Raw genomic sequence first — 15,826 nt, forward strand, 5'->3', positions numbered from 1 at the left:
CTGCAGTGAGACAACTGTCCTAATGCATCAGATTGGAAAAGAGCTTTCTTTTTTTTAATTAGGGGAAGAACAACAACAACAAAAAAAAAGGTCTGTAAAGTAACAGTTGCTTCCATCAGGTGCCCCGTATGAGCTTAATTTTACTTCATGAAGAAGGCAGTCTTATTTCACACCTCATTGTTTTCCTCTCTGTGCATTTTAAAGTCAAAACAAAAAAGTCCCAGAAGCTCCACAAATTACTTGCTGACAACTTTACTAATCTGTGGCCACAAAATACACAAACATAGTGGCTGTCAGAAACACAGTGGTCTCACTGCATATCCTAGAACAACATTTATTTACCATTACTCTCCATCCCCAGAAAGTCCTACTCTCATGGGCAAAAGCATGCAGAGGGCTGCTCAGAAAATGTAATCCCCCCCTCCCTGTGCTGTTCAGAGCAGTTTTACATTCCCCACTTAAACACTCAGGAACACTTATTTCACAGTTCAGTGTACTTTCTAAATAATTTAAGTCATTATCATTCAAAATAAGATACAAGCAACCACATTTTTCTACAGTTTTATTGATGCAATCCTGGTGTGTGACTATACATCTTCATTCTGCTCGTAGCTACAACGGCACTTTAGTAGGATTGTTGTTGTAGTCAAGTTTCTTACAGTCTCCAGAAAACAGATTTATAGACACCACTTACTGTATAAGACCAATCACTCTAAACATTGTAAATCACTGGGACTTTTTCCTAAATAGTGCTACTTGAGGAAAAGGTCACACTACTCTCTTCAGATAGAAATTTGTAAAGGCAATTGAATTGAATTCACCTTCCAAAGAAAATAAGAATGTTAAAAATAGCTTCAAGAACTGGTATGACTCATTTAGGTCCCAGAAAAATCTATGACTGGCAAAGATATCTACAATTTGATACTGTACTTGATATTTTCATTACGAACAAAAGAATATTTATGAAGAACTGAAATTAAACTTGTACATTGCTCTGAAACATAAGCATTACCTTGAAATTTTTAGGGTTTGGGTTTTTTTAATTTTAGGGGGTGTTTTTAGCAGAAATTGCATTACCTTCCAAAAATATTGTAGTTTTGGGGTAAGTATTGACATCTGAAGAAAAAAATGCTAACAGCATGCAACAGTGATATCAAGTTTTAGCAGATGACATTTTTAATTGAAAACTGATTCAAAGAATAGTACAAAACAGCTTCTTCTCCCTAAAGGGATTTTCAGATGCAGGTACAGGAATAATAAGGGGATCTTCTCCAATGTGTGCGTCACAATATGCCAATAAATCTGCTGCAGCCTTGGATACCTAATAGAAGAGAAGAGAGAACTACTGTAACACTTAATTCTGAACCAATCTGAATTGCACAAATATTTTTCATAGAACAAATGATAATGGAAGCTATCATAAAACAGGGAGTAGATTGCTTTATCCTTTAAATATAAGACATATCTCTCAATTTGTTCTTCCTAGGCCTATTAATCCTTACCTACATTTTATCTAACATAGTGACATAGATGGTATCAATTGATATCATCCATGTCAAGCTGTTCCTCTCTATCAGAAGAAGGTCAGGGGTACATAATCATTAAAACATTTATATGTTAACCACCCATGAGCAATAAGGATTCTCCTTGAAGTGTCAGTTTCTGTAGAGAAACCTGCTTCAGCTCTTACTCCCAGTTCACTGGTTTTAAGGTTTTCCACACAAACTCTCTCTCTACCCTTTGCTCCTCTGGTTGCAAAATAAAAAGGTATTTAGGCACATGACTGTGGGATTAAAAAGAAATAATAAATCAGGAACAAAAATCAAACACCATGTGTCATAGCTCTCATTTAAGCTAAATACTGCTATTTTCAAAGAAGCAAGACTAATGTCTTGTGCTCAGTAAATTACTGTAAGTAGTCCTTTATTCACAGCATTTTTTTAAACTTGAGCGCGACCTTAATATTTTTAACTTAATATTTTTATACTTCTGAAATAAATAATTCTCAAGGCCCCAAATTCAGAACATGGGTTTATGCTTACTGAAAGTCTACAAAAATACAAATACATACACAAATGTAGCAGTGTGTTGAATATTTGCAATGTAAGCTATTTTGAATTAAATGAAAAACGAAATATTAAACCTTGTAATTTTTGCTTATTTGGGCCATAAGAATATTAGTGGAAGTAGACCATAGTGACTCATTTATTTTTTCAAGAATTTAGAAAGTATATACAATTTTTTTTTTGTTCTGCTCAGTCAATAAGATATTTGTATCACTTTGCTTTGGTGAATTACTGGGTTTTCAATATTCTGATAGTTGAGAAAATGAATACTGGAGTCTTTACAAAGAAGTTTTTTCTCTGAGCACCAGGACAGCTTGTCCTTTATCAAACACTGAGGTCAGCATGTTTGCACAACGAGAAGAGAAGAAACAAATCACATTTCTGGTATTTTTCTAGCAGGTGTATCATCAATGCTAGCTTTAAGTTTCCCCACACCCTGCTTACTTTGACATGAACCCAGCCCATAGCAGGCTTCAGATTAGACTTATGAAGTCAATTGGTATTGAATCAGAATTTGCATGAAATTTCAATGAATTTCTGAAGACAGCTATGGACTCCTTATTTCTTCAGTTTCTTTATTTTTAATTTCTGTATGCCTTTGTAGAATGCTTAAACCTATGGAGAACCTGTGGTTGGCACCACAGTATAGACTATCCCCCTAATGGAGGAAATAAGCGTGTTAAGGTTATTTAAATTTAGTTTGTCTATGAATTGGCCTGTAAGACAAAAGGGTGGCAAAGACATTACATGTGAACAGAAGGCTGCTGGGCACAGGTGAAAGAGAAAACTGAAAAAATTAGAAGAGATGTTCACAAGGATCAGTGCTTCTCAAGAAATAAGCAGGTTAAAAAAAAATAGGTGGAAAGTTACAGACCTCAAAGTACAAAGGATTGTAATGATTTTCCTGTGAAGATCTTGTTTGTTCCGTGCATGAATAAGCAGCATCAGCCCAAGTATATTGCTTTTCATTCAATGGAAGAGAAGTACAATTTCAGACCTCATTCTTAGAAGGGATAAACCCAATAATATAATTTCCTGTTTCTCTACACAAAATCTCTACAGATATTGCTGTGCTTTGATATGATATATAAAAAAAAAAGGGTGTTTCACTAGAAAAAGTTCAACATACATTTTTGTATCTAACTTGTCCTGTAATGCTGGTAGGAATGTTGTGAAGCAGAGTAATACATTCACAGAATCACAGAATCACCTGGGCTGCAAAAGACCTTTCAAATTATCAAGTCCAGCCTTTGACCTTACAGCACCTTGTCAACTAGACCATGGCACTTGGTGCCACATCCAGTCTTAACTCCAGGGACGGGAACTCCACCACCTCCCTGGGCACCCCACTCCAATGCCCTATCACCCCTTTCTGTGAAGAGAAACCCTTCCTTTAATGTCATAGTGTTTAAGTCACATTTTAGTTTGCTTTTAAACAAACCATAGTACAAATTATTTAAAAACAAACCTGCAACAAGAAACTGAGGAATGTGATCACTGTCACAAACTAAACTTGCACTAGGCTATATATTTTCATCCTTTAAACAAATAAAAGGTTTTGAGAGGGAAAATCCTCCCACTGGGATTACAGTAGTCATAAAAGTGAATAATAACCATTTCCTCACTAAAAGTAGACTTAGGCCTGCACAGTGGAATAATGACCATTCACAACAGGGAGTTAAATGAGCTGATCACAGTCCAGGAGCAATGAAAACATGAGTTCCTGCAGCTGTGAGCAGTGCTGGCAAAGTCAGACCTGTGGCCCAAAGAAGAGCAAAATACAATATTGCCTCCAGCAAGTCTCCTGCTCAGTGTCTTTATTGGGAAGAGCAGTGGTGGAAGGCCTGTGCACTGAGCATGGCACCAAGGCTCCAGCAGGGATGGCTGCACCCAGGGGTGCCCCACGGCCAGGGCTGTGCTGTACATATTGATGTGCAGGTCATCCCCTTGTGCCATGGAAGGAGTTAAATGGAGCCCACTCTATCTTGCCTTTGGGGTTATTCGTAGCTGAATGTTGCTGGACAGCTTCAAAATAGCTCTTCCTAAGAATTAAAATAAATGCATGTGATTTGAATATTCAAATGAAGCAATAAACACATTTATCATGTCAGCTTTTCTACGCCATACGGCTTGGTCTGCAAATTCAAGGTAATTTATACATATTGCAGAAGTGGCTAAAGAAAAAAATCAGACTCCACTTTGATTGATGAATTCTATCAGAAAGTTAACGTTTCATTAAAAAAAACCCAAAAACTTTTAAGGTGTATGGATCAGAAGAGATGGAATATAGGTATCACACTGATCTCACATTTTGTAGAATTACTTTTACTCTCTGTAGCAAAAACCACATCTGGTTATCAAATTAACAAAAGGGGGGAAAAATCCAACAAAACACTCAACCCTGATGCTTTAAAGAATTAGTCTCAGGAGGACTGTGAAATTTTACCATTATATTTCAGAATAGCAGAGGTGATAAAAACTGCCAGAGTCAGAACATCCCGTTAGTTGCACTAATAATTATAAGCTTCAGTGACAGGGCAAAATGCTGCAATTACAATGTCTTTTGCCTTGTCATAGATTGTGACTAATTGCCATCCTTGCTACAACACCCACTCTGCTTATCCTTTACATCTAAAACAAAGAGATTCACACACATTTATTGGCATTCTCACTGTTCATCTCCCAACACTATTCAGGACCAGTTAGGAATACTTTCCTAGGAATATCTTCTTAGGGAAAAAGAAAATGGAATGATAACTGATTTGCCAAGGGTCTTAAATGTCAAAGCACTCTTGCTTTTCTGGTTGCAAAGAGAAGATTAAGTAGTGCTTTATTCTGAGGACAACTTTGATAAACACCAATACTAACTTTGCTTTCTAAATTTTACTGCAAGCATCTTTAGAAGACACATTATTCTACTAGTCATGAGGCCACTGTTCCTCTGATTTACTTTGGTGTTTCCTAGCTTGGAATCTGCATTTCCAGCTTCCTACTTACTTCTCCATTGTAACTCTAGCTGTTCCTTTGCCAGGTAAGACAGGTTCAATTATGATCCTTCTGGGATTCCTATGGTTTACAAAAAAACCCACAGCAATCCTCCTTCCAACTACTGATCAATACACCAATAACTTCATCCTCCTCTTTTGAATTGTCCAGTTTCTTTCACACCTCAGCAGTGAGTTGTCTCTCAGCAGTGAGTGGAACCTCAGAACACAGCACTGCTTTGCTGCTCTGACTGGCTACAGGATTTAATAGGACTTCTTAAATTAGTTGAAAAATCCAGAACACAGTGGGGAGTCTGCAAGGGCTTTTAACTACATTTTAATTGACCCAACTCTTGCTGGTTACAGCAGCTACTGTGCATAGGAAACAAAATGCCTCTGTAGTAGAAAAATAAATTGGAACTTCTGATTTCCCCAGTCAGTAACACAGACACTTCTCCAATGTTAGCAATGTGGTCTTGCCTATTGTGGCAATAACAACTTGGCTATAGCTATTTGCAAAAGAGGGTTTAATTAAATTATTTGGAAAGCTATGATCTTTTTAAAATGTCTAAATAGTTTAACCAGAAAAAAAAAAGGAAGTAAGTTTATTTATCTGCCTTTACAGTGATGATTTGAGAACTTAAAATCTCCTGTTCAAACCACTGGAAAGTCTCTTGGTAGAATTTGGCTGTGCTGAAACACACTTAACTGATTCGAGATTAAAAAGCCAAGTGGCTTTTGAAGGAATAAAAAGCGAATCAACTGTTTCTCGCAATCCCTTATATGCTTGTTCAAAGAAATTCTAGAAATCGAGGCATTTCAAAAAGTTATACTTGTTTTATGTTAGTATAGGTACCCTCATACTTCTGAAATATGTCAGATTTTCTTTGGTGTGTTTTTGGTCCCAGGCTGTTTCAAAAGGTGAAATAATTGCACTTTCAAGTTACCTGTTTTTTAGGTCTACCACATTTGCTAATAACTGTGGGTTTTTTAAATTAAACTGGCTGTAAAAATAAGCTATGTTTTTATTGCAGCTATGTCTTTCTTGCACATGTAATTAAGAATGTTTTACACCTAACTAATGAAGCTATTTGCATAATTGACCTAATGATGTGGGATGTGACAGTTACCAGTGTATATATGACAGCAAGTTTAAGACAATCTACTAAGTATGAACAATTTCAAATGCCAATAAACTGGGCTACATTTTTCCAACCCTTTCCTCTGCCACCCACACGCTCCCTTGTCACTTCTGTTCATGCAGCTGCAACATGACCTGAGTTGGGACTAACCAAGGCCGAGCTTCTTTTACTGCAGGAAACAAACAGCTATCCCTGTGAACAGGTTATGTGATGAATTTGTGACACACTGTGAAATAGAGAAACTACTTTTGCAAATCCAGTGGTTTTACAAGACATTGTTAAAACTGCCACAAAACAGAGCAACTGAAATTGCTTTTTTCACATGAGCAAGACTGACCATCCATGAATTGCACTAATATTTCTGAATTATAAATACTACTTTTCCAGCTCGTGAGTTTGTGATCTGAGACTATTTTAAAAATCATAAATATATACTACCATCCCCATGCTGACTGCATGCAGACTTTTAGCACACAGGATGGATGGACAAACAGACTGAGTTTTACTCACTCTTCACTACACAAAGATTTTAATGTACAATATTTCTAAATTGTCCTACTGACTTAATAATCTCAGTTACAACTTGTAACAGTTATCAATTTGTACAGTTACAGTTTGTAACAGTAATCTCAGTTACAGTTTGCAGAGAAGTGGGTAATTTTAATGAATTACTTTTTTAAAGATGGAAAGACTAAAAACTTCTTCATTGTAGAGACTGGATTTTTTATCAAAATAATTATTCCCTATTTTCAGAGGCAGAGAGCAAAACAAATGAGCATTGCTTTCTTAAAAGTTCTATGGCATTATTAGCTTCTAGGTGCTTGATATTTCACAAAATTTTAGCCTAGTGGAAAGCAGAATGACATGCAAGAATAATCCACAGGATCTTTTTGCTAAAAAAACTGAAAACCTCTTTTTAATAGTGCCTTTAATGATTATATTTAATCCACATGTATTTAGAATGATGAAACCAAATCTTCACGTACACGTTATCAAGTGTGAAGAATCATAACTGCACACTGCAATCATATACATTTTTTATGGAATGACATCTGCATTAAAACAAGACAAAGCAAAGCAATTCAGCTTGTCTCATCATTATTCAAAAATGTTGCAGTATCTTAAAGACTTATTCCAATTCTTAAAGGCGAAAAACCAAGAAACCAGAGCTGCACTTAAATTTAGCTACAGGTGACAATGAAGAGCACCTGTGAACCTGCCAGCTGATTTAAAGTATTTCACAAAATACCACTTTTGACAAATGTAACAGACACTCACACAAAAGCTGACTTGAAGCCAGGCTTTGGAAATCACTTCACTAGAACCCACCAGTCAGTATGTAACTCACTCACAGTAATGAATTTTGTTCTATTGCTCAACACAGATTCTTGATTTCTGCATTATTAACGGCATGCTGCTCCACAAACTAGTCAGTGAATTCAAAATATCAACGAGTCCAAGTTTACCTTCATTCTATCCATGTATGCTTCCATTTTTAACTGCTCCACAGCTTTCCTGGCTTGAGAAATACTGGTTGTACTGTTAGACACTAGTTCCTTCATTTTGTTTTTCCTGGAAGAGATGAAATTGAGACCATTTAAAGAACAGGTAGCAAATGTAACAATCACTGAGAGGACAGTTATGTGAACTCTAACCAACCCTTGCCCACCACATCAACACTGGCAGGCTGTTGGTCACAAATACAAAGCAGACACCATTTATTTCTGTTCTCTTGCCCCATGGCACCTTATTGCATTACAAAGTTGCATTGTCAGTCGTCAGCATTTGAATCCTGCAAATGACACACAAATGCAGAGCACATGGCCGTGACTTCAGTGTGAAAATGGTTGCCCTGGTTCTTGTTGCCAACGCAGAACAGCTGTTCACAAACAGACCTTGCAGGCATTGCACGGTTTGGCTCCACGCCCCAGTTACACCTAGAAACATCAAAACAAGCTCAAAAATGTGTGCAGTGGAAATGAATGCCACACCACTCTCACCGAGCATCAGAGAGAAATTTTAAGAGAGAGAACGAGTCAGAATTCTGACAAATAATAATAGAAGTTAAATAATCAATAAAAGAAGTTTAGAAATGACATAACAGATTAAGAAGAAATAATGCAATGGTTTCCAATGTTTTGCTTAGACACCCCAGCAAAGTCTAAAGGTGACTAAACTCAGTACAGTACACTCTATGGGATAGGAATGCTCTCTTTTTTTAAGAGATCTGCAGCTCTTGGGAAGGGACATCTAGGTAGGGTATGTCAGTGTTTGGTTCTGTTGCATTGCTGCTCCTTGAGGGATTAAGAGTAAATCAACTCAATATCCAGCAGTTCTCAGCACTGTTACTAAATGAGTCGAGACATCCACATTCAGACCTTGACTAACCTCCAATATTTATGCCAGAGGTTGTCTGCATGTGAGACCCCCTTGTGCTGACACCTCTATGCAGTGCTGGCCCAGCACAAGGAAAAGTCACTATCTTGAAGTCACTGGAGGATGGGCTAAGGCCACCTGGAAAGAAGACGGCATAAGGATGACCTAGACAAGTCCCAGACTAGCTGTACTACCTGGTAGGACTGGATGATGAGGTTTCAATCAGGCAACATTCCCTGGTGGTCCTTACCAGAAGTGCCACCTGCAGCCAGATCAGTCTGGCACCAAGCCTCAGAAACCAATACAAAGTTCAGCAAAATGCAAAGGACACAGGGTGTGAGAGGCAGATGGGACACAGGAGGAAAACACACACAAGGAGGCATTTTGCACTGCTACCAAGGCAGTTTTAGGCTCAGGCCTTTCAAAATGAATACTTTCAGCTTATTTCTGGATAAGAAGCAAACACCTAGAACCACACAAATTTCCCTTTTTGAACCTTGAACTTTTACCTGATCCAGTCACTGGGGTGTAAGATACAAACAGGAAATAAAGTAGGACACTGGAAATGCTCTTTAAGAAAAAAACCTGTATGTACAATATCCCTGGTTAGACTCAAGAGAAGTACACAATCCATAGTACAGAAAAAATGGAGGAATATTTTTTTAGCTACTTTGATTCTGCAAAACACAAATGCTCAGAGACAAGGCAAAGAGAGTTGTTTCTTCTCACAGCCTGATATGAAACAGACTGTTTCTAAAAATCAGTAACCTGTGCTATAAAACAGGATGGTGGAATACAGATGCCATGGTGAGCCATGCTCAACACTAATTTGAACAAACAATAGAATCTTTTTCTTTCAGATCTAGTATAAGTCAAGGCAGAGAAGTGCTACTTTAAAATGTATTAATTGTCCCAAACAAAACAAGAGCTTTAACAGATGCTAAGACAAAGAACAGGTTTTCTGTATATACATGTGTCATTTGAATGGAACACAAGTTTCCCCCTTGCATGCTCTGATGAAATAAAATCATGTCAGAACACAGCAGGTTCTTTGTCTTCAACTTTGTTTACAGTTTTTTAACTCATAATCCTCATAAGACACAGGACTGAATACATGTGGAGGAACTGGCTTTGCATAAAATGCCATGTATTGTATGAATATCCACAACCAAGCCACAGCCTCCAATCAATTTTGAGATGTGTTTTGAGTTGCAGTGGAAAGCCAAACAGCAGAAAGGATACAAGACATTCACAAAAGGAGAAGGTTCTGAATTACAGTTCATCTCTGGACTTCTTGTTTGACTCAACCCCCTCACTTTTAAGTATCTGCCTATCCATAAAAATTAGAATAAACACATTTAGCTCTGTTTACAAAATGATATCCCTACAAGAGTGAATAGTTTAAACTTTATCATCTCCACAGCTACCTTACCAATGATCGCAAAGTCAAAAAAGTCAAAGCTAAATCAAGTCAGAGGCATTTCCAGATTTGCCACATATGTTTAAGTTAAACTGAATTAAGCAACTGGAACTCCTTGAACAGTCCAGAGAATTCCAGATCTCCCAAGCTTTTCTGGCAATTCATTCACTCATACTGTAAAAGCTATAAACATTAGAGTTAGACAATTTGAACTGTCACTGGCTACAACAAAGTTGGCAAGAACACTGTTCATAGTACTTCCAGCAGTGTTTAAGCATTTACAGAATAAGGATTGAGTTAAGTCCATAGTAGAATTTTGAAAAGGCTATTAGGCATAAAAATGCTTCCGAAAATTCAAACCATGTTTCTAAAGCAATGCCACAAAGATAATACATTCTTACATATATTCTGAAACACCAAATAGGAAAATTTTAAAAAAGAAAATGTGTATCTTGCCTAGTAAAGCATTTCACAGTGTCAGAAAACAACCAGAATATGAGGCCTCATAAAAAAAAAGAACTTTAAAAACAAGAAAAAGTCTGGCACTAGGCGTTTCAGATGCTGGAGAAAATTACAACTTATCCCCAGCAAGAGGTTTGTTTATACTCTGAAGTACAAACATTTGTACTGTTCCAAATCCTGCTCCAACCTTGGCCTTTACATGCATTTAAATATTTAACTACCATATTTCTGCAGGTGTTTAGCATCCATTTAAGTATTTAATTTCAATTTTTTACAGACAGGTCTGGTTCCATAACTTTGTGAAACTGACTTCTCACATACTGAGCAACATATACCTCTACCTTCTCTCACTGTCTGCAAACACAGTACATATCTGTGCATTATTTAAGGCCCTATTACATATGGTGTGATGCTGTCAATGAGAAATGTACTCACTTTCAAACCAGGCTGTGATAAAGGTCCTTGTTGCAGACAAAGCTTTGTATGACACTTGATTCTGTTCTCTTTAGAACCTATGATAATAACCTTAAGCTTAATATTTATTAATGAAATAAAATTGTTACTTGGAAATAAAACTCTGGAGAGAGCAGAAATTTTAATTACAAGAGAATCTATTACACACCCATCCCCTGGAATGTGAGGAAGCCTCTCCTTCAAACAGCCTCTCACAAGATGTGTTTCATCTGGGGCTGCAGCCTGACAAGTGGATCTGACCCTCCCTCTTAGGTTGACTCCTCTTAAATTGTCCAAGTATTCTCTAAGCCTTTAGTTGAAACAGGAAGGCATATTTATCTTTATATTGTACCTGGGTGAGCAGTCTACAGGATCATGGAATGGTTAATGTTGGAAGGCACCTTTAAAGATCACCTGGTTCAAGGCCCCTGCAATGAGCAGGAACATCCTCTACTGTAACAAGTTGCTCAGTGCCCTATCCAAGTGCCCTGACCTGGAATGTTTCCAGGGATGGGGCATCCACCACTTCTCTGGGCAACCTGTTACAGTGTTTCACCACACTCACTGTAATTTTTTTTCCTTATATCTGGTCTGAATCAACCCTCTTTTAATTCAAAACCATTACTCTTTGTCCTTTCACAACTGGCCCTGCTAAAAATTCTGTCACGGTTTTTCTTTTAAGCCTCCTTTTATTACTAAAAGGCTGCAATAAGGTCTCCCCGGAGCCTTTGCTTCTCTGGGATGAACAATTCCAACTCTTTCAGATATTCCTCATAGGAGAGGTGCTCCAGCCCCTCGATATCCTGGTGTCTCTCCCCTGGACTTGCTCCAATAGGTCAATGGGGACCCCAGAGCTGGACACAGGGTGGGACCTCACCAGAGCTGAGTAGAGGGGCAGAATCACCTCCTTTGACCCTCTGGCCAGATCACTTTTGATGTTTAAAAAGAGTAACTTCTCCCCATCATTTGAATTACCTAAAACCCCTCGAACCAGAAATTCTCAGCTGGGTTTGCTGCTGCTCCTTCCTGGCTGTTTTTAGTTGTATGGACACAGGCAGGCACAGGTCCTGATAATCCCTGTAGTTACAGTAGCTGTGCTAACCAGCAGCCTGCACGTTACTGCTGTACCCGCAGACCTGGCTGATAGAGCAGCTCGTTTATCCCGCACAGTATTTTTGTGCAGCACACCGAGTTCACTGACCTGGTCTCTATTGATTCTTCTCTTTTAGGGGAACACGAGCATGCTAACAAAGAACAGTGGCAGCAGCCACACAGCCTTTTTTAGCCCAGCAGTTTCTGCTGACTGGCACCCCACAGCAGACAGCCCTTTCCTAAAGCATCACTCCTGAAAGCTGTGCATCCACAGCCTCCCAGCCAGCTGCATTTTCCGGCCTTTTGTTTACCTTACTTCATCCTTTTTCTGGGTGCAGCTTACTCATGTGTGCCCAAGTTCTTAATTTCCCAGGCTCCTAAAAATGCTTGTGAAGAGCAGCTTTTCTTTTTTTGTTTTTACAATGGATGATTGTACGCAACAGCACTTCAAAGGCAAATTTATCTTATGATAATGCAGAAAGCTGCATAAATATTTGCAGGTATGGCTTGATGCTGCATTGGGGTAAGGAGTGCAACCTTTGCTTACTAAACTTTATAAATATTTGTTAGTAAAATGCAGGAAAAGTCTAAAAATTTGAGTTACATAGAAGCAAAATCAAATTTTCAAGCTCTTCGGGATGGATTTTTACAAGTAACAGGGATGAAAACCTGCAATTTCTCCCCTCCCTCTAGCTCCAAGTACAATCTTAAAATACCATACCGTAAAAGTGACTTCTAGAATTCAGCCTAAAAAGCCCTAAAACAAATTGCTGCCTTAATCTAAAGTGATGGACCTGAAATCACAAGATAAGAAAACCTGGGGTTGACAGCTCCAAAGAACACCTTCCACACAAGCTCTGTGCTTCTTGGAGCAGTAGGAAAGTTAACCCAATCATTCACCTGAGTCCCAGTGACATTAGCGGGAATCATCCCGTGATAATGACTGCAAATCACATCCTAAACTGAGGAAGGATCCTCTCATTTCATTATCCACTTGCAGGAACATAAACAGGAAAAAAAAAAAAAAAAATATATATATATATATATATATATATGGAAAGAAACCAAACTTCCCCTGCTATCTCAGTTCTTACTCTAAGATTTACAGTAATTGATGTAGCTCTGTAAAGAGAGAGGGAGGGTAATGAATCCTTTTCTTTGTCTATCTCATGGCTGCACAAAGAAATACAAGAAAATTACTACAGTTTTTCACTCCATCTCCTAAGGAGAAACTTAGCAGTACAAGCAGAAATTATTAGATTAAGAGCAAGAACTATTGTTCATGATAAGGAAAGAATGCAATTTTCATAACATAAACGCGGTGACTTTGAAAATAACTTCTCATGTAACAGCAAATCAGTGAAACTCCAACAGCTCAGTTCTCCTCTAACATATCCAGTACAACATCCAGTCCAATTGTCAAGTTCCACAAATTCTTGCCATCATACCCAAATTTTTACTCAAAAAGATCATCTTGCTTCTCACCATTAAAAAAAAAAAAAAAAAAAAAAAAAAAAAAAAAAAAAAAAAAAATCAAAGGAAGCAATGACTGAACTAATATAAAATTTCCAAGGACAATCCTTTCATGCAATATTATTTATCATCAGCACACATCAGGCTATGTGAACATACAGCCCAGCAAACCACCAGAGCAAATAGCAAACCACCGGAGATTTGGAAAGCCTGAGGCAGAAAGGTTATTTATCCCTGGCTACTGTTTCACCTCTTTAGCTAATTTTAAAAGATAGCTGTGAGCTTTCAAAGAAATACACAGGGAATTTTGATTATTCCACTAGAATCCCGCTTAAAACGGCTTTGAACAGAGCTGTAACCTGCAAGGTGGGGAGCGCGCCTCCGGGAAGCTCGGCACTGCATCACCTGCAGGGCACAAGCGTTTTTCAAGTTGTTATCCCGAGTTTTCTGTCTCCCCGCGCTGCCCTGATGGCTCTGCTGTGCAGCAGCAGCTCCAGCCCCGCACAGCAGCGATACCGCCGGAGCTGCTCCTCCGCCAGGGCAGCCGGCCCCAGGAACAGCGGCCCTTCCCTGAGCCCCGGCCCCCAGCTGCGGGAGGAGCCGGGCAGGGACCCCCTCCCCTCCCCGCGGGATACCTGTGCTCGGGGCGGGATCCGGAGAAGGCAAAGCCCCAGGCCGGGCTGTCCTGCGGGTACCGGGACACTGCTGCTGGCGCGGCCCTGGTCCAGCCGCAGCCGCCTCGGGAGCGCCGGGAGCGGGCGAGGCTCTCCCGGGACAGCAGCGCCCACGGCCACAGCCCCGCGGGAAACCCCGACCCGCCCTGAGCCGGGCACCTTCCCCGCCCGGCCCGGGCACTCCTCCCGCTGTCCCGCCCTCCGCCCCTCCCTCTCCCGTGTCCCTCCCTCACCGTGCGGGGGCACAGGGCGCTCCGCCCGCCCCTGGCCCTTCTGATTCCTGCTCCGGCAGGCGCTGGGGATCCAGCGATGGTCCACGTCTTGTCAAACAGAATCACAGATCACAGAAACAAACCCATCATGTTGGAAAAGACCCCTGAGATCAGCGAGTCCAGCCTTTGATCGAAGGCCACTCTCCCACCTATATCTTGGCGATAATCAGCCTTCCCTCAAACAAACTGGGGACAGTGATTCCAGCACTTCCCGGCGCAATCCATTCCAAAGTTTCATCACCCTTTAGGTAAAGAAATTCCTCTGTCGAAACTGAAGCTCCCCCGGCACGGCTTGCGACCATTCCCTCTGATTCTGTCACTTGGGACTTGGGAGAAGAGCCCGGTCCCCACCTGGCTACAGCCCCCTTTCTGGTGGCAAGATCTGCCGAGTTTCATTTTCTCTAGGCTAAACACCCCCAGCTCTGCAGCCACTCCTCACAAGTGAGTCCCTTCGCCATCTGATTTCCCTTCTCTGGCCATGCTCCAGCACTTCAGTGTCTTTCCTGAACTGAGGGACCCAACACTGAGCACAGAACACTCAAGGCGCCAATACTCACCAGTGCCATGCACAGAACGGTCACTGCCGATCCAGGCCAGGGTGCCATTGGCCTTCTCGGCCACCTGGGCACAGCTGGCTCATGTCGGGCTGGGTGCCGACCAGCACCTCCAGGTCCTTTTCCACCAGGGCACTTCCCAGCCCCTGTGCCCCCAGCCTGCAGCACCGTACCTCAAACAGCAAAGCCCAAAGGGCACCGGGGTTTGGGGTGAGAGCCCACAGTGCCTGTCCTGTACTGTCCTCACACCAAACCACAGGAGGATGATGTAAAAAACCTGCCGTGAGGAATGGAACTGCTTTGGGAAAGGGGCTGCTCAGACTCACCTTGTCAGGGCTAGTATGTCAGAAAAACACAATGCTGCTTCACAGATCCATTTTTATATGCTTCTCTCTATAAAAGCTGTACGTGTCAGGACCATTTAAAAGTGCCAATTAACATTTTTAACTGAAAATTTTGTCAGCTGCGATAGCCCATTGCCAGGATCACCAGAGCCTCATTAATTTTTTCCCCAGTTAGATGGCTGTTCCCTCTGGAGGAGTCTGTGTTTTTCCCTACCTGCCCTCAGCACTTTCTCTCATTCCATCATAATGGAGCAGAATTCCAAGTAACATTTGTTACATGGAAGAGAACAAGAAAGAGTCCTAATTTTAAAAGTGCTTTGGAGCAAGGGAAGCCTCTTCTGAGATTGAGTCAATGGCTTTTGGGCTAGTGGCTTGGTAGGAGATACAACAGGAAGAAGGTAAACATCACTAAATATAAATAGGTAAATTCACAAGCTTCCCATAATTAGAGTTCCAGAAACTGATGGAAACCTCACTGGCCTGTGCTGCTGCTCTTTCATTCATGTTCAACCAC

The 15,826-nt window shown here is 40.3% G+C and overlaps 1 protein-coding gene across 1 annotated transcript; it reads right to left on the minus strand.

Moving 5' to 3' along the window:
- Positions 1 to 553: 553 nt before the first annotated feature.
- GNG4 (G protein subunit gamma 4) lies at positions 554 to 14,234 on the minus strand. Its single transcript, XM_083858578.1, has 3 exons — positions 14,104 to 14,234; positions 7,659 to 7,764; positions 554 to 1,321 (listed from the first exon to the last, which is right to left on the minus strand). Exons 2-3 carry the CDS (start codon positions 7,752 to 7,754, stop codon positions 1,193 to 1,195), a joined length of 225 nt encoding a protein of 74 aa, XP_083714704.1. The 5' UTR covers positions 7,755 to 7,764; positions 14,104 to 14,234; the 3' UTR covers positions 554 to 1,192.
- Between the last annotated feature and the right edge of the window lie 1,592 nt (positions 14,235 to 15,826).

This window comes from Zosterops lateralis, assembly GCF_965231275.1.
Source record: "Zosterops lateralis genome assembly, chromosome: 3".
Lineage (NCBI taxonomy): Eukaryota > Metazoa > Chordata > Aves > Passeriformes > Zosteropidae > Zosterops > Zosterops lateralis.